The sequence below is a fragment of the Callospermophilus lateralis genome, chromosome 16 (assembly GCF_048772815.1).
Source record: "Callospermophilus lateralis isolate mCalLat2 chromosome 16, mCalLat2.hap1, whole genome shotgun sequence".
In the NCBI taxonomy this organism is placed as follows: domain Eukaryota; kingdom Metazoa; phylum Chordata; class Mammalia; order Rodentia; family Sciuridae; genus Callospermophilus; species Callospermophilus lateralis.
The window spans coordinates 48389558-48408269 of NC_135320.1; the positions used below are offsets into that span (position 1 = coordinate 48389558).

The following is an 18712-nucleotide window of genomic DNA, read 5'->3' on the forward strand; positions in this document are numbered from 1 at the left end:
AGCATACTGTTACATACTGACAAAAAAGGTAAACACCAGAATAAACTTGCTAAAAATTCTTGCCTTTGTGAAAGAGGACTAGGGGTGGAGTCTAGGTATAGGAGGAAGGTGCTTTGGTTTGCTGAAATAAGACTTTTTAAAATATGTGGATAGAGACTGGGGTTGTATGTAGCTCAGTGGTAGAGCGCTTGCCTTGCATACGTGAGGCACTCTGGGTTCAATCCTCAGTACCACGTAAAAATAAATAAATAAAATAAAAATATAAAAAATAAAGTAAAATATGTGGATATATAATATGGATCAAAAATTAAATTAAAAAATAAATTAAGAAAAGAAAAAACGATAGGTGTTCTCAATTGAAGCAAAATACACAGCAACATATGCACAGATACTTTCCCCATTAATGACGTGGTCCATGAAGAAAAGAAGTTTTACTTAATTTACAAATGAAGACATAGTTTTTACTTAGACTTTTCATTTTAAGAATAAAGAATACCCCAGAATTCTATTCCTTGGGTTCGCATGCTATTGTACTAATTGCCCTGGGTCTCTGGAGTACATCTGCAAACAGAACTTCTCCTAAGCTTTCAGTCTACTAGAAAATCTTTGTGACTGATGCTTGGAAACTTGCTCCTGGAGGAAAAGTGCTGAAGGCCTGACAGTGAGGCTGAATGTTCTCTCTGTTGTCCCAGGCAAGGGCCAGCCAAGCCAGAAGTCCTGTCCATTCAGTGGCCTGGCAAGCGATCCAGCCGTCGGGTCCAGAGACACAACAGCTTCTCCCCCAACAGCCCTCAGTTTAATGTCAGCGGTCCAGGTAATGTGGCCTTTGTTGGTTTTCTGCATTATATTCTACATAATTTACATTTTCTAGTGGAATCATTAAATAGAATGTAGAAAAAAAATGGAACACATTCTATCAAATAAGTTTGAAACTGAAGCAGTGAAGGGTGCAGGGCATTGAGAAGTAGGTGAGGATATTGTCAGATCCTCACAGCTGTGCCTGGGAAGCACACAGACATGGTGAACAGGGAGGAAATCACTCCATGGGCTTATACCCCAAAGATGCGTCCTCTAGTTCTAAGACTCTGACATAGAGAGTCAGAGTCTTTGGACTCCACCCTAATGTGCTCCAGATCTCCAGGCCTCCCTGAGCATACCCTAAGTTCATTTTAGGGAAGGATGCTTGTCTTCTGTCACATTAGGATTAGTTATAGCTGATATTTCTGAAGTTCATAATGCAACATAAGATTTATTGAATTAATATTGATTAATACTAATACTTGTTAGGTTATTACATTTTAAGCATATCATTTTAATTGTTTTAAAGCAACCTGAAGTAAGAAACTTATGTTGCTAAATAGTGGAGTGATTTGTATAAGGTAGGCATACATGCACATTTTTCACTTGAACATGTCATTTTAATACAAATGAATCTTTAAATAACTGCGATCTCAGAAAATAAGTACTAACTATATCCTATATTTATTCTGACTCTACTTGAAAGATTTCAGGTTGCTTTCTTGAACACAATCTAATTTTACCCCCAACATCTTATTGGATAGATGTTACCCATTGTTCTCCATTTCCCAGCTGGTTAAACCAATGCTCAGAATGTTAAATGAACTGTCTGAGAGCATGTGGAGTATTAGTCCCCTTTTTATTGTGAAACAATCTCAAAATCTCATTGGTTACAACTGCAAATACTTGTTTTGCCTTCTCGTGGTCCTGTGGTAGACTGTGATTTGGATTGTGGTCAGCTGGATGTGGCTTCAGGCTATAGGTTGAGTTCTGCTCTACTCTTTACTTAGCCTCTTTCTGGGATAAGTGACAGCTGGAGAGCTTTCACTTCCTACTGGTGTCAGAAACACAAGAAGCCAGGCCAAAACTACACAAGCACATTTAAAACCAGAGTGCATCTTGTCTGCTAACTTTCCATTGGCCTAACAAGTCGCATACCTATCATAGTAACAATGGGGAGGGAAATGTGTTCTGTCATTGTAGTGGGAGGTACTACAAAGTTGCCTGTGAAGGGTATCATACACATACTTCCACAGCAGGAAAAGAGTGAGGAGTTGAGCCAGGCACAGTGGCACATGCCTGTACTCCCAAGAACTCAGGAGGCTGAGACAGGAGGATTGCAACTCAAAGTCAACCTCAGCAAAAGCAAGACCTTAAGCAACTCAATGAGACCCTGTCACTAAATAAAATATAAAAAAAGGCACTGGGGATGTGGCTCAATGATTAAGCATCCCTGGGTTCAACCCCCAGTACCAAAAAAAAAAAGTGAGGAGTTTGTAACAATAATACAGTCTGCCATGTCTGATTTGAAAATGATGATGCTAGGCTTCTGAAGCAAAACAGAATATTCTTTATATTTTACCATTTGGAAATCAGTGTCAGACTAAAATGTTCTTCCTAGAGACATTGATATGTCAGCTATCTTAAAATCCTTTTTAGGAATAACCTAGATTGGAATTACATGAACTAATTTGTGAATTAAAAATAAACCTAAATTTTGTTTATACATTTATAACATTTTCTTCATCTGGCCCTCTCCCACCCACCCCCTCTCTAATACTCACTCCTTCGTAGCAGTGCTAATATTCAATCTTGCATTATAATTTATTTAGTGGCCTTTGAGGGGTGTTTCTCATGAGAAGTGAGGTAGTAAATTCTGATGTAAAGCTCCACTCCTTTATAATTAAGGTCTTGTCATCACTGCATTCCAAGTTGAAACATGGTTCTTGGATACTTTCCAATACTCTTGGATTCAATCACATGCTCATTTCAAGAAATATTAAATAATATTAATTCAGCAATCCCTTGTGAAAATATTCTAAGTAAGTTAAAATAAGGATACATAAGGGAACCAGGATATTTGTGCAGGGGTTCACACCACACCTCTTCCCTTTGTGCCTTTGCATAGTAATGACAATAATAATAGCCATAGAGTTTCTGTAATGTTGAACCTGGTGCTAGATACACACATATTCTGTATGAATATAAATACACACAAACATTTATATATATATATGAATTTATATATATGTAAATATATATATATAATATATATTACATATATATATGAATTTTTAAAAATGAATATGGAGCAATGGTCTCCAGTCTGCTCACTACACTGTCAAGCTATGACTAGGGACCAGAGTTCTGTATACTCAAATTAGTCCACAGGAAGGAGGCACCAGCTATCTTGCTCATGGGTTTCCTTTGATTGAAGCAATTCATACCTTCTACGGTCACAGGTGTATTTTTACTGGTTTCTGTCAGGGCCCTACAAGTAAGTTTACAATTATTGATTGATAATTTCCTTTTTTTTTCCCAAAAGAGAAACAATTACCTTTAGGGTAGTAAAACTGGCTCAGAAGGATTTGTTCTGTTGAACATCAAAGGCCAATACAGACAACAATATTTTTTTAAAAAGAAAAGAAAAGAAAAAACAGGCTCGTAAAAAATGAACCCAGTGAAATGCACAAATCTCTGTGAGTCAATATCTAAGAAAATACTCACAGGAATACATCTTTTAAAATGTGTTTACAAGTCAGTGACATTGCATTCTTCCCTCTGGGTAAAAGGCGAGATAACCAAGCATTTCTACTCTAACGTTTAACATACAGTCCTCATGATTTCTCCCCAGGCTTGCTAGAAGAAGACAACCAGTGGATGACCCAGATCAACAGACTCCAGAAATTAATCGATAGACTGGAAAAGAAGGTGTGTGCTTCCTTTATTTCTTCTCTCTTCTAATTTTCAAGTTATTCTGACCCAGTTTTCCTCATTGCCTCAGTATCCATGGGTGTCTGAAGGATAGCATAGCAGGACCCCAGCAACCTCAAGAATGGCTGCTTGGTGATAATTTTGTTGTTGTAATCATGGTGGTTTATTTATTTGTTAAAGCAAATACAGATGCTCACATTAATTCTCCCTCCTCTTCTTGTTGCAGGTTATATTTAAAATAAGATCCAGGGTAGAGATTTAACTAAATCAGCGGCACTTCCTGGTTCTTAGATTATCAAGTGTCCTGGGTAGCTTGAGTGATGCTAATGGCAGCTTTTAGAGATGACCTAGTTGAAGTCCTGAAAGTTAATTTGAGTCCTGGAAATGGCTCAAAAATGAGATTCTACACTCGACTTCTAGAAATTTAGCATGTTAATTGGTGATTTTATGTTAAACCTCCACAATAAATAAGAAGTTTAGATGTGATAAAAAGCCCTTTGGAAACTAAATATTTGCTGGCTACTATGATTTTTATTGATTGATTCAGTTCATATCAAGCAATCCTGATAGTATAGTAATATACAGTTTTATGGTAGAGGCAGCCTTTGTAAATCAGTAATAAAATGTGTCTTCTGTGAATGCTAGGCACCCAGGAAGGAATATTTATCTTTGAGAGAATCACTAACTTTAAAGAATCTATAATATACTTGTTAAAAACAGGCTATATTCTGAAAGACACAGAGAGAATTAAAAGATCACTTTTTTAAATGTGTGATAGCACAGAACTTAAATTCATAGCTAATGTCAGCAAATACTTGCTGACTGTTGGAGATATGCCAAAGGAATGCAGCAGGTTGCTAACATCTACAGGTGTTCACCTAAGGGAATGGTCACCAAGAACTTGGGAAGGTCTCATGTGCAGGAAAAATTTAAGTTTTTAACTTTAAAACTGATGAATCAATTAGAAATTTGATTCTAAGCAACAGAAATTACCACTGTAATTTAATGAAACTAAGAATTTTCTGGAAGGATATAGAATTACCCACAGAATCTACAGATAGTCTAGAGACCTGAATTCAGGAAAAGTCTGGAGATAAGCTAACTCCAAAGATCTAGGTAACAAAAAAAACTTAACCCCTCAGTTTACCTCCACTGGAATAAGTGAGTTCTAGACACTTCCAATCTGTTGACTGTCTGCTCAAGCCTCCAATTCCCAGGAGCAAGAGTTTGGTCTCACTATGGTCTCATGCTGGCCTCTTGTATAGAGGAAGGGAAACACCTTGATTAAAAGTCCTAGAGCACTGGGTGAAATAAAGAAGAGAATCCACTCAAAGAAAAGCATCATTTAGGTTGGAATAAATGTTGATCGGTTTAAAAAAAATGATGAAAAGCTAATACTTTCTTTGGAGAAGTAAAACATCAGTCTACAGTGAAGGCATGAACAGCAAATAGACCCGCTCTGTTCAGAGTCTTTAGCTGGGGAAGTAGTGACCAAGAAAGCTGTATAGACAGAGTTTGGCCAGATCATGAGTGGCCTTGAGTATCAACAGAGTCAAGGATGTGGACTTGGTCTTGGAGACAACAAGAGCCATTTATAAGTGACAAACCAAAAAGATCTTTTAGGTAAAAAATTAGGCAGGAAGATGCAAATTGGATGTTTTAAAAATGAAAATAGATTAAAACTAGAGCAGACTAGGTTAAGAGCCCTTGAAACCAGCTTAGACTATAGCATGAAAGAACAGGTTTGTGCATCTAAATCCTCTGGGCTCATGGATGGCAACAGCTGGCTCAGATCAAGTTAGTGAGAGAAAACAAAACAGGAAGGAAAGAAGGAAGGAAGGAAGGAAGGAAGGAAGGAAGGACAGCAGATTTGAAAAACTTGAAGTGAAATTAACAGCACCATTGAATGGACATGGTAGAAACTCAGGGCAGAGTCTAAGGATTTGAGCCTAAGTGTCTGGGATAATTATTCCATGAACATAAGAGGGAGAGACAAGTGAGAGATGATTTCTTAGGTCATGAGAAGGCAAACTACTTTTTCAGATTCATTAATTTCAAGGTATAGTAAGATACCCAGACAGAAATACCCAGTTAGTAGGAAAGAAGCCAGGCTAACAGGTTAAGGTTGTAAATGCTAACTTCACACAGATGAAAACTCAGGTCCTAAAGATGGGAAAGTCTTATGAAAAGGAGATTCTGTCAAACAGTCAGGTGAAGGGCAGGTGAGTATAGAGAGCTCCAGTCTCTCTGACAGGGCATCTTCGTTAAATTTGCATTGGCCACTTAAGGAACAAACACCCAAACTGTGAGCTCATTGTAGATCAACAACTCTCCTTTCTTTTTCATTAATTGACATGTGAGTTGAAATGAAAAAAACATTGGCTATGAAAATGACTTTTCTAATGTTGGAAGTCCTGGAAATTCAGGATCCCCTTTTGAAGACAAAACCCTATTAAAATATAAAGATTCTGTTGTTATAAATTTAGATTCCTTTAAAGAGTAGCCAAGCCTCTTTTTAAAGGGGTTTTGAAATTCTTGGCAAAACTGCCTTTATTTGGTGTCTGAAATCCATACAGTTACTTTTAAAGAAATGGATCAAACTTAGGTCATAGCTTTTTTTTTCTTCTTTCTTTCCAATTCTAAATTCAGGTATTGTCACAGCTCTTTCTTTCCCAGACTTCTGTCTCCCTCCCTTTCTATGAGGAGGTTTTATTCCAAGAACTGTCTGGGAGGCTTGCTAAAAGTACAAGGGGATGGTTTTCAGCCCTGGGCTCCAGCTGCGTGGAGCTCAGCATGAGCCATCTTAACGAGTGAGAAGCAGTCTAAGTCCAGTTTTCTTCTACAACTTATTCTGTACTGTGCCAAATTAGTTTTGTAGAGGAAAACTACCCAATTTTGCCAAACAGTGGCCAAGTGCATGTCATCTCACTGCTGACTGCCTTGTTTCCCACAGTTGTTAGCTCTGGGTTTGATCTCCCCATTAGAAAGCGGTGTGCCTGCAGTGGAACATATGCTGCCTTTTCTGTCCATTAAGTATTTATGACAAATTCTTCCTACACTGTAAACCAAGCCCGATTCCATTCATGTGGCAGAAAAACAGCACTTGTTTTTGCCTGCACGTTTCTTCAGGTTTTCCTTCTGTCCTTTCTGGTCTCTGTATTTATGGGCTATCCTGAGGTTCTACCTTAGGTTTTACTTGAATGCTGCAGAAAACTCCTTTAATGTTAAACAAAACAGGGACAAAGACAACAATAAAACCTCTTCCTTCTTCATGAAGTCTTCAGTGTATCATCGTCAGACCCTAGGACATCCTCACATCAAGGGGAGTAATTAAAGACCTCACACTTACGCCATTTGTTTTAAGCTTTTCTTACCTTAGATCAAAGAAGGTAGAACTGAAAAGTGTACCTGAGATAGTGTCAGGAAAATATTGAGGGAGATTACCATGTCACAGTTTCCATCTGTTGAATGATGTTTTAATATTAAATTCATATTCTATATATCTATATTATTATTTAATTTTTCCTTCACGAAAAGGTTATGACTTAGATAGAGCATGAATTCAGCCACTCATTTGCTTGATCTACTGTGGTTCTGGCACAGAACAGTGGGAATATGGCAGTGACCCAAACTGGTAGGATCTTTGGTATCTGGAGAGATAGATGAACAAACAAATATAAGAAACAAGGTAAAATCAGATAAGGGATGCTGTGAAGGAAAAGTAGGGCAATAGGATCAAGATGGAAGGTGGAAACCTCAAAGTGAGTGGTCCAAGAAGGTCTCTCTAAGGAGGTTACATTTGAACTGAGATGGGAATGAGAAGCAGCAGTTAGAGGAAGTGCTCAGAATGGAGAATTTAAGGCAGAATGGACAATAAATGTGAATCCCACACAAGTTAAATCACTCACCTAAAGTCCCACCACAGGAGAGCCACATGGTTAGAGCAACGTAGCTTCATTATTAACAAGCTGTGTTATTCCAGATAGCCTGAATTTCTAGAACTTTCAACTGACTTCATTTGAAAAAATTATAGTGCATAATTCTCACTTGGAAGAAATGCTTTACATTCATAGAATGAAGTTCTGTGGTTTCATGGGGGGCACTCTTCTTAGCCATTACTGATCATAGAAGATGCTGAGGTCTTTATAGAAGTCCTACATTTTTAGTGAATATCAAAAGTATTCTCATTTACTTTTTAATTGACTTTCTTTTTTAATAAAGCAATATTTATGCTGTTCTGTAAATACATTATAACAATAGACTAATGCTCTAAAATGACCTCCCAAGAAATACAGAAATGTGGCAACACTCACAGCCAAAGAAACCACCTGTTAGGTCTAGTCATTCCTTTTTTTTTTTTTTTTAACCCTTCTAAGCTTCCCTTCTCTGTTTTCTTGTACCTCTCTCCTACACTTAGCTCTCTAATGATATCACGGAAGTAAAGTTGAAGCAATAATGAGTTGAACATATCTGAAATATATCCTTTCGATTGATAAGTGGACACAAGAAGTCTTCACTGAAACAGCTCAGTTTTTAATATATCAGAATTTTTTCATCTCCTTTCAGAGAATGAGGTTCTTTTGGTTCAATATTGGCCATGAAAGAACTACCATATGAATATATGATGTTGATTTCAACTATTTTATTTCTGGTTTTGACCCCTGCATTTCTTCCTCTAACTGAAGGATCTCAAACTGGAACCACTGGAAGAAGAAATTATTGACGGGAATACTAAATCTGTAAGTATATTTCCAGGTCAAAATTTTAGAGATATATATTTTTAAGATATGATTTAACTTCTTCAAAAACTATTTACTATCTCAGTGAAAAACTGAAAAAGTAAGTAACACATGGACATGTTTGATTTTGCATGGCTAAATTGTGATTTGTGGAAATCTAATATGTACTTCAGAAAAGGTCTCAATGAACCGAGTCTTCTGCCCATCTGCTGTAACTTAGAACACAAATGGAGTCTTCAAAGGAAGCCCTGGGGATTCTCAGAAAAGATTACTAATGGTTACTATCATTAGAATCCTGAACATGTGCACACTTTCCCCTGACATATGATATTTTTTCACATGATCAGTATTTGTATGAAGACAAGGATGTGGTCTGTGTTAATTCATCAGGAGCCCTGGGTTTTAAAGGGATTGAGTTCAGGGGGGAAGCAAAAATGGGGTGTGGAACACTCATATACCAAGAAGAGCCAGTTTGTGCAATTTATAGACACAGGAACTGCTAATCTTGTGATCATGTGTTTGTTATCATCTCATAGGTCTGAAGGGAGGGAAAACTATACTCTAGTCAAGAAGAAATGACCATGACTTTTCTTTATTGAAAGAGATAATGATCTATTTTTAAATAATTTCGTAACGTGAGACTATTTCCTCTATGTGTGAGAGAGAAAAAAAAATAATTTCACTGTTGTTTGTGAGAGGTGGCAGCCATGCCATTTGCTGGCCTTGACACAAGGGAGACCACTGCCACTTCTAAAAGATCAACACATCTATCATTATTGATTCAGTGATACATACCTTAAGAAAAATAGAAGTAGACAAAGTGATTTAGTTGCCAATAGTGTTTAGAAGCAGGAAGGGATATTCCTTAACTATCTTCAACCATACATAGAGGTAGAGGTAAACTAATTATGCTCTTTGGCATTAGATACATAATAACAGTTCTTTTTCTCAGAATTACCAATAAGATATTTGTCAAAAAAATATGTATCGTTTTATTAGATGTATTACATATGTTACTATCAATCCCTATAAAAATTCTTACACTCAGTTTTCCATTTTTAACTATTATTTCACAACTAGTACTAATAATTGTACACCACTAAGTATTTAGAGACCAATCGTGGTGCCCAAAACCAGTTTTATAATTTATTGACTGTAGAGATTATTCCTTTTCCATTACTGAATGCCTGAGAATTTGAAAAACAAATTCCACATTAGAAAGCAAAAAATAAATCTGCTTTACATTTGGGGGTTTGGGGGTCTTGGGGGGTACCAGAGATTGAACTCAGGGACACTAAACCACTGAGCCCCATCCCCAGATCTATTTTGTATTTTATTTAAACAGTTGCTTAGCACCTCACATTTGTTAAGGCTGGCATTGAACTCTTCATCCTCCTGTGTCACTGTGCAAAGCTGCTGGGATTACAGGCATGCACCACCATGCCCAGCAACATTTTGTTTCTTAAAAGCTAATCTTCACTGAGCTTTTACTATGTGCCAATTCAAGGCTGACCACCCACACATACACCTCACTTAATCCTCTCAGTGGCTGAATGAGGTACTGTTATGGTTGACCTCAGTTTATAGATGAAGAAATTAAAGTCCAGAGAGGCTTGAATACTAGAGCTGAGCCCCAGCTGTCCAACACCTACACTCATCACCCCCTAGTCTCACTTCCTACCCAAGTGTTCAGTAGATTTCTAGCCACTCAAGTACAGTGCAGTTGCTCTTTGCTAGTGAAGTTGCAAACTAACAGGATAGTTCCATGAGATTTCCCAAATGAAAGCAGAACAGATTATTCAGTAAGCTTGTTTGAACACATAGTGAAAGTCCTGAACCCTAGCAGCTGCCATACCTAGTGTTCTGAACAATGAACCATTATATAATGATGAGTCTAGGATACCATTTCTTTTTTTAAGCTCACTTATTTTTTTTTCCTCAGCACAGAAAAAGGGAAGTAACACTTACTGCAAACCTGTTACGGACAAGATCTTTGTATACATTATTCTATCTAATCTTCCCAGACTTTGTGCTATAAATGCCACTATTTCAATTTTATGTATCAGAAGACTTAAGATGAAAGATTAAGTAACTTGTTCAAGGTAAAAGTGAAGCCAATTCTTTTTAAGTTATACCTCTTGCTCTTGAGAAAAAAGAAAGGAGAGAAAGGATGAGATGCTGGGGGTAGATAGAAATTGTGCAGTGCCTTTGAGTTTTCAGGGCCACCTCAAATTCTCTTCTAGAATGAATAAATACATAAAATTTATTACACAATCGTAGTTGATGGTGAAAAGCAAAAGAATCTTTTATTTCTTTGTTCCACAAATAACTTGAACCACCACCTATGTGCCAGGACTGGTGAGAGGATCTGCAGATAAAATGGTAAATGTTATGGTCTGGGAAACAAACTAAAAGGAAATACAGGCAATTAAATAAGAATCTGTACTAAAATGTGATGGAAATTGCTATGGAGAAGTATAGCTTTGCCCAGCAGGAAGACACAATCTAAACTAGGGGTCCAGAGAATGCTTTCAGAAACCAGAAAGAATATATGGGATTTTTGAAAAATTATATATAGGTATGTGTATGTATCACATTGACTTGTTCTAACATTGTACCCAAAGAACACTATAGTGATATATAAAAACATAAAAATGTTCCAAATTATTAAAAGTACGTATATTATAAAGACCACAACTTTGTTGCTTCACAATTTTATTTTTGCTATAGACTAATAGGAAATAAGCATACATAAGGGAGAAATCTGAATCCGAAGGTCCCTAAGCCATGATTTTAATACTTGTTGAAAATTTAGGGATAGTTTATAGCCTTGAAGCTGTTGAGCAGTAAGCAGTAGGTGTGAATCAATTGAGGTAAAGGTGAGTTTCTTAAAGGAATCCCTCCAACCAGAACAATCACTGGGGTCTGGCCAATTGATCTACCTGGATCTTTTCTGCCTATTACCATTGTGTGCCTTGTATGGCACTTCTTACCAAAGAACTCTTGGGACATGATAATCACTTTCCAAATATGTTCTATATTCAAAAGGAGTTTTTAAAAGTCATGATGATTTTAAGCAAGGTTTGAGCACATTCTTGTGCTTTTCAGAAACTCAAACTTTTCTTTACACATTGCTGTCTACACTAAAAGAGTTTATCACTGATACAAGTCTGTCTACAAATCTAATATTTATGGGTGCCTCACGACCCTTATCAAGCCAGTATATAATGTCTTGTGAAGTTCATTAATTCCACCATAGCCCTTAAGTGTTTGGGGCTATTGCCAGCTAACATATTGGGGACTATCAAAACATGGTCTTGCTTTGCAATATTTGTTAAAAGATTCAGTTAGAAGCTACAGGAAAGGTTGTGATAACTCTGAAGACATACTTGGAACACAATTTTAAGTGTAGTAAATAGAGCCAGTAACATAAAAAAAAAAAAAGTAAGTTGCATTTAAGATATCTGTCTTCCAAGATTAAAACAGGTGACATTTCTTGAAAAATGCAGATGCCTTATGCTACTGGCAAGTACAATTCTGCAAACACAGATTAAGCTCAAGAAATTCCAACATTTCATCATAGTTCCAGTGCAACAAATTTCCATAAGGTAAATAATAAAGGTATACTACGCTTCTATAACAGAGAAGCAAAAATGTAGCATCATGAAAGAATATCTTACCATGGAAGAGTGCCCTGGGCTGACCCTTCACACCTTGGGATATCAGATTTTGATAAGCTTTCAGGCTGTATATTTGACAGAAGAGATATTCCAAAATGCCAATAAGATAGCAAGACTCTTTCCCTGTATCTCCCAATCTCATAACCCACAACTCAAAAGGCTCTGCTTGTGGGCTGGGTTTGTGGCTCAGTGGTAGAGGGCTCACCTAGCATGTGCGAGGCCCTGGGTTTGATCCTCATAAAAATAAATAAATAAAGGTATTGTGTACAACTATAACTAAAAAATAAATATTAATAAAAAAGCTCCACTTATAAAAAGTCAAACTTAGGCAGGTTATCTGTGCCTCACAAATTTATGTCTTGTGTAAAAATCTGAGGAATGGAGGGCAGAGATATGACTTGTTTAGGATGCAAAGTAAAATCTAGAAGCCAAGTGTTTAAATTTTCCAAATCATACTCTCAACAATATGTGTAAATGAGAAAATCAGTTAGCTATTGCTGTATAATAACCCACCCTAAACATTTTTATGGCTTAAAACAATAACCACAACTTTGCAGGTTAAAAAATCCAACCTGGGATCAATGGGATGGTTCATATGGTTTCAATGGCCTCTTTTAGGTGTCTGTAGTCAGCTGCACATCGGTTTTGCTGATCTTGATGGAGTTTTCACATATGTGTAGGGTCTCTGCTCTGCTCTATGTGGTTGTTAATTTTCTAGTACCAGAGTTGGCAAATATCAGCCCACCACCTGTTTTTGTACATAAAGTTATATTGGAATTCAGCCATCCCCATTTGTTTATATACTGTCACACTACAATAGCAGACCCATATCATTACAACAGGAAACAGGTAATATTTACTATCTGTCCATTTACAGAAAAAGTTTTCTGATCCCTCTTCTGGCAGGTGTTGTTTACATGACAGTCGCAGGGATCCAAGAGAAAGAGTAGAAACTAATAGGTCTCTTGGACACTAAACTTGAAACTGGAACACTTTCAGTTCTGCTACATTCTATCAGCCAAAGCCATTTAGAAAGCTAACCCAGATCTAAGGGGTGGGGGTAGAATCCATGTCTTAATGACAGAAGCAGGAAATTCACACTTCAAAGGGCTTGGGTTCAACTCTTTGAATATTAAATGATTCTGGCCATTTTTACAGCCCATCTCATGGATCACATAAGTATTGCCTTCAGATTAAAGGAATTATGGTGGTTTGGTGGATATATTTATATATCTCATTAGGAAAGCCCATGAGAACCAGCTGTATCATTATTAATCACAAATGCCTAACTAAGAAATCTGTGCTGATTTCTTTGCAAAGGACATATTCACATTATTTTTGCAGAGATTAACTTTAACCTGCTTAGTTCTTAATATTAAAACCCAGGGCTTGGGAGAGTTTACACGGGGGCAGATTGTTTACCACAAAACATTAGGAGATAATTATAGGCTTGTATTTTCTGGATCTTGGTCCCTGATCCCAAAAGAAAATTAAACAAAGCTTAGTTAACTTGTTGAACCCATCCAAGTAGACTTTGGAAATAAATGGATCCAAACACAGAGAATGGTTCTGATACAAAGTTTCTTCCTTGTCCAATAAACAGCCCAAGATCCTCTGATCTGTGGCTAGCCCATCCCTCAGTTAGATCTTCATCCATCCAGCAAAAAGGAAAGAAAAGAATGCAGATGAGGCTCTCATCCTTACATCTTGGCTCAACAGTAGCACACAGTATGTCTGGTGACCAGATTACAATCAAACAATTACATTATTATTTGCCGGGAAGGATGTAATACAGAGTCCAGCAGCACACCTAAAGAAGAATGAGCATATTGGAATCTGACACGTTGCACCTTCTGATCACCAAATATTCATTCGCATCCTTCTTTTCACATATAGAGCACATACAGGCCCCTCCTCGAGGGAGATCACCCAAAGTTTCCTACTGTTACTGTTTCTAGCTCAAAATCTAGTCTTTGGATGATGTTTAATCATCTTTGTAAGGTTAAGATGCAGTCCCTTGAGGTCTGACAAACTAATGAAGAATAAGGTAAGTTATCCCTCCCCACCACACACACACACACACACACACACACACACACACAGAGAGAGGGAGAGAGAGAGAGAGAGAGAGAGAGAGAGAGAGAGAGAGACAGAGACAGAGACAGAGACAGAGACAGAGAGAAAGAATACACAATGATAAAACTGGGCCATGATGAATTTCATAAAAACTGCCATTCAGAAAAGGGATGAATAGGAAATAGAGCATTCACTGGTTGATTGCAATGATGAATTCATGCTGGGAAGGTATTTTTCAGTGGGGAGTTCTCTGATTAGACACTGGATCTCTGTTCTGGGAGGACCCCTGCTGCCATTGTTCTTACTGCCAAAGATTCTTCCTGGTCCATTATCCTCCATGACCATCTGAAACAGCCCACTGGGGAGAACTACCCCTCTTGGTGAAGGTGGGGATGCTTTATTCATAGCCAACTTACTGCTCATATATACCCATGGACCCAAACATAATATTAAGGCATGAACAGATGAAGAATTCTAAGATTGAGGTCAATCTTTAACAACACAGTCATCTCAAAAATTTGGTAGACTTCTGGTCAATTTACAATTTGCCATACCTAATGTTATTACTTAAGTTTTCTGGCCTGGTTTATTCTTTTACTAAGCCCTTTGAGGATGAGATTCTATCTTGATCCATCACTGTATACCCAGAACCCAACACCTAGTTACCTGTCACAAAGTGGAAACATTTGTTGAAATGCACCGCATGCCTAACATAGTGACTGCAGTAAAAATGATGTTCAACAAATAGCTATTAACATGAAGTGATAAATTCACTGAAATGGGAGATAATAGGCCAGGGGTTTATGCTAGCTCTTATGCTAAGTGGCTGATAATACTTTGAAAGTGATTTTCTTTATATTCAAGATTTGCATTGTTGTTTTTTTTTTTTTTTACTTTTGTGATTGATGCCAATTCTTATACTTATTTGCACTTCCATAATTTTTTTCCAAACCTTGAAGAAAAAGAAAGGGCTAATGTTGAAATCTAAAATTCCATTAGAAGTACCCAGGCAGATCTTTAGGCAAATCTTCAAACTACAATTGCTGTAATGGTAATAGGATGTTATGGAAACAGGTGGCATCCAACCCAGTGTGATCCATTAAACAGGGCCTCTATGTAATGTCATGGCATTTTGAACAGGACCTCTTGTAAGTGGGTTACATGTTTGAGAACCCCTGTTAATAGTTGGTGCACCATTGCAAATGCATCAGTAAACACTTGTTTTTGAAATTTGATTGTTTGTAATGATTGTTACAATATGTCTAATATCATAAAATCCAAGAAGCTGGAGCTATGCAGCATACAATAAGATTTCTCTGTATACTTAGGCAAGTGACTCTAGGCCAATGTTTACATCCTGGCTGCACATTAGAACTTAGATAAATTTTTAAAATATCAGTGCCTGAGTCCCATTCCAGAAATTCTGATATAAAAGTAATTTTAAAATCTTCCCAATTATCCTAATTGCTTCACTGCTTTTAAAAGGAAAATGCATTATTTCTTTACCTTCTGTTAACTAAAGGCAAGAAAAAGTCCCCCTATATTACAGCCTTGTTATAATTTTTTACTGCCATCAATTGTTCCCCTTACCTAAAACACTCCTCAGTCACACTTTTGGATGATGGTTGTTGGTTTTGTGAGGAGGGTAGGATGGACATCAGGGGTCAGCTTGAATGAGGCTCTGACAGCCACCTCAGTAACTTCTCCCTTTCCTCACCAGCATATCATGCTCGTGCAGCGTCAGATGTCTGTGATAGAAGAAGATTTGGAAGAATTCCAGCTGGCTCTGAAACACTACGTGGAGAGTGCTTCCGCCCAGAGTGGTTGCTTGCGGTAAGTGCCCCTGCACAGGACCTTGACTGACCCTGCCCAGCCAGGTGAAAGCTTTTCCCACTTTAGATGAGGGTGCAGCCCAGAAGACAAGCATTTGAAAATCTTTATTTTAAATTATGCTGAGTCTCCAGCCCTCTGGGTAATGCCCTTTGCAGAGTTTAACTGGGTATTTTCTTTTTGATCATTGGACCCTGCTTTGATTTAATCATTAAGGGCATCAAGGGACATCAGATGGAGAACTGTTTGAATGAGGAGTTTCAAATAGACTGAAATTCAGCCAGCATTCATTTAACTTCATCTCTATAGATGTGGTCTCAACTCGGGGGCATCAAGCCTTGAATGCAGCATGCCCTGTGGACTCATGACTATTTCCACCATCGTGAAATTGCAGGGGTCTCTGAGGCCATGCAAGAGGTCCAGGGAGAGGGAAGCAGACTGTAGGGGGGAGTAAGAGAGTAGATCTTGATTATTTCACAAGAGCAGCAGTGCCTTTTTCCTCTCTTCTTTCCACGGCCACTACTCAGCTCAGGCTTTTATTATCTGAGGCTACTAAAATATACTATCACTCATCTTGAGTTTTTCTATTCCAATGAGTCCTATAAACAGCTACTAAAATAATTTCCCAGAAGCAGTTACAGTATTTCCTTAATCAGGAACCTGCAGTGACTCTCAAACGAATATTAGACTCTTATCAAATGTTGTTTGTCCTGACCTTATGTTTACCCCGTCCACAGACCCAGGAATCCATATCACTGCCATCAATTGTTCCCCTTACCTAAAACACTCTGTCTTACCTATACCCATGTGGCTGTCTATTGACTTTCCAGCATAATCTGTTCATTCTTACTGTGCCTTAGATCTGGTCACTCACCCTTCCAGAGTTGTGCACCCAGCTGCAGGTCTCTGTAGGCCTGTGCTCTGTCTACAGCTCAGAATACTGCCACAATTCACCTGCATTTAGAAAACTTCCTCACCCAAATTTACCCCTACCTTGTGAGCCTGTTAAACTGCATTTCATAATTCTCTTCAAATATTGCTTGGGGAAAGCTTTTCAGCAGATGTGTGTTTATGTGGGTGTGCATCTGAGTGTGTGCATATAAACACGTACTTTATGTCTCTGGGTGCTTTGCGTTTCTTTCTGGTGATTAATTATATTTTATTCATACTACAGCAGAATACTTTCCCAGCTAAGAAATCTGGTTCTGGAATTAAACATAGGATTGCCCTAGTTTTGAATTTGGGAAAATACCCTTCTTGGCTCTCAGCCTCAATTTTCTCATGAAGAGCCCCATGAGATGGCTGTGAGCATGGAGAGAGATAGTCCATGTGCTCAGTTCCATGCCTCCCACTACTGAAGACATGGAACATGAGCAGGGTCACTGTACTGTTGTTTCTGTGCTGATCCCTCTGAGTATTTTCTCAGTGTCATTAATAGCTCCCATTTCCCCAGCAGTCCCTTTATTATAAGACACAGGAAATTCTGAGTTTCCATTGTTGTGTTATCCTACTTCACATCAGTCTCAGAATGTCACAAATGAAAAACCACAATTCTAGTCCTTTTAGTTAAGTAACTAGATATTTACCAATGTGGACATACAGTTTTTAAAATCAAATATTTGGAAAATGCAAAAGGAGGCCATGTATACTTTCCACAGTGTAAAGTGCAGAAAGCAGAATTCAGTAAACTCTTTTTTGGTTAGTAAGGATATGAAGAAGGTAAGTCCTTTTCAGTATATCGCAGTCTCTAGGGATTGATGAGATGTTTTACAATTATAAAAAGGGCACAAGATTCATTTTTTAAGGTTCAAAAGTACTGTATTAATGTGTGTTGGGAACATGACCTGAAGTCACCAGAATGGCCCCAGGGAGAGGAAAACAGACTGTGTGAGTGTGAGAGAGTAGATAGATTTCTGCTGCCTGCTGCAAACTCGGTCCTCTCAATAACCATGAAAAATTGCTCCATCAGCTCCTGCTGTGAAGGAGAGGGAAAGAGAGCATCCTTTTCCTATAAGATAAATTGACTCAGCTTCTCCTTTTCCTTTGCAAAGCTGGTTTGTTTGTTAATGGTTCTCCATTCACTTCTTATTGCTGATGCTTCAGCTAGTTTTCCTTTGACTGGTATTACTAGAGTGTAGACTATCAGATGGAATGAGAATCAGAGAAGTACCACACACAATGGAATACGTGGGAACACGTTATGCCAGTGTGCCTGTCTAAAGTCAAGTTTTCAGCTGTCCCAGTTAATCAAATTCCATACCCTAACTGTATCAATTGATGAAAAATCAAATGCCATTCATGCCGTCAGTTGTGCTTCATGGGCCCCATTCAGTTGCCTTGTATTTGGCCAACAAAATAAAGCTCGGTGGATTATCAGAGTTTTGCAGTTTCTTCTCTCATAGTATTTAGCTTAGTCTCACCATGGTTAGACATGGAATGCTGTCATCATATACAATAGAAATTACAGAGAACTTACAAAATTTGGCATCTTGTATCCATTGACTTAGTCTTCCCAGCAATCATCAGAGGTATCTATTCCATCTAGCTTAGAAGGAAACAGAGCTCATGTGTGTTAAACAAGTTGCCCAAGTTTGTCTGACTCTGAAACCTGTGTTTAATACTTGTCAACATTTGGTCATCTTTAGATATTCTCAA

At 37.8% G+C, this 18712-nt stretch overlaps 1 protein-coding gene across 1 annotated transcript in view; it reads left to right on the forward strand.

Moving 5' to 3' along the window:
• Necab1 (N-terminal EF-hand calcium binding protein 1) overlaps nucleotides 1–18712 on the forward strand; it is a 147775-nt gene that overhangs the window by 121178 nt on the left and 7885 nt on the right. The window contains exons 7-10 of the mRNA XM_076836128.1: nucleotides 693–814; nucleotides 3653–3729; nucleotides 8418–8471; nucleotides 15948–16060. Of these exons, the coding sequence (XP_076692243.1) occupies nucleotides 693–814; nucleotides 3653–3729; nucleotides 8418–8471; nucleotides 15948–16060 (366 nt within the window). The remainder of the gene's footprint in view (nucleotides 1–692; nucleotides 815–3652; nucleotides 3730–8417; nucleotides 8472–15947; nucleotides 16061–18712) is intronic.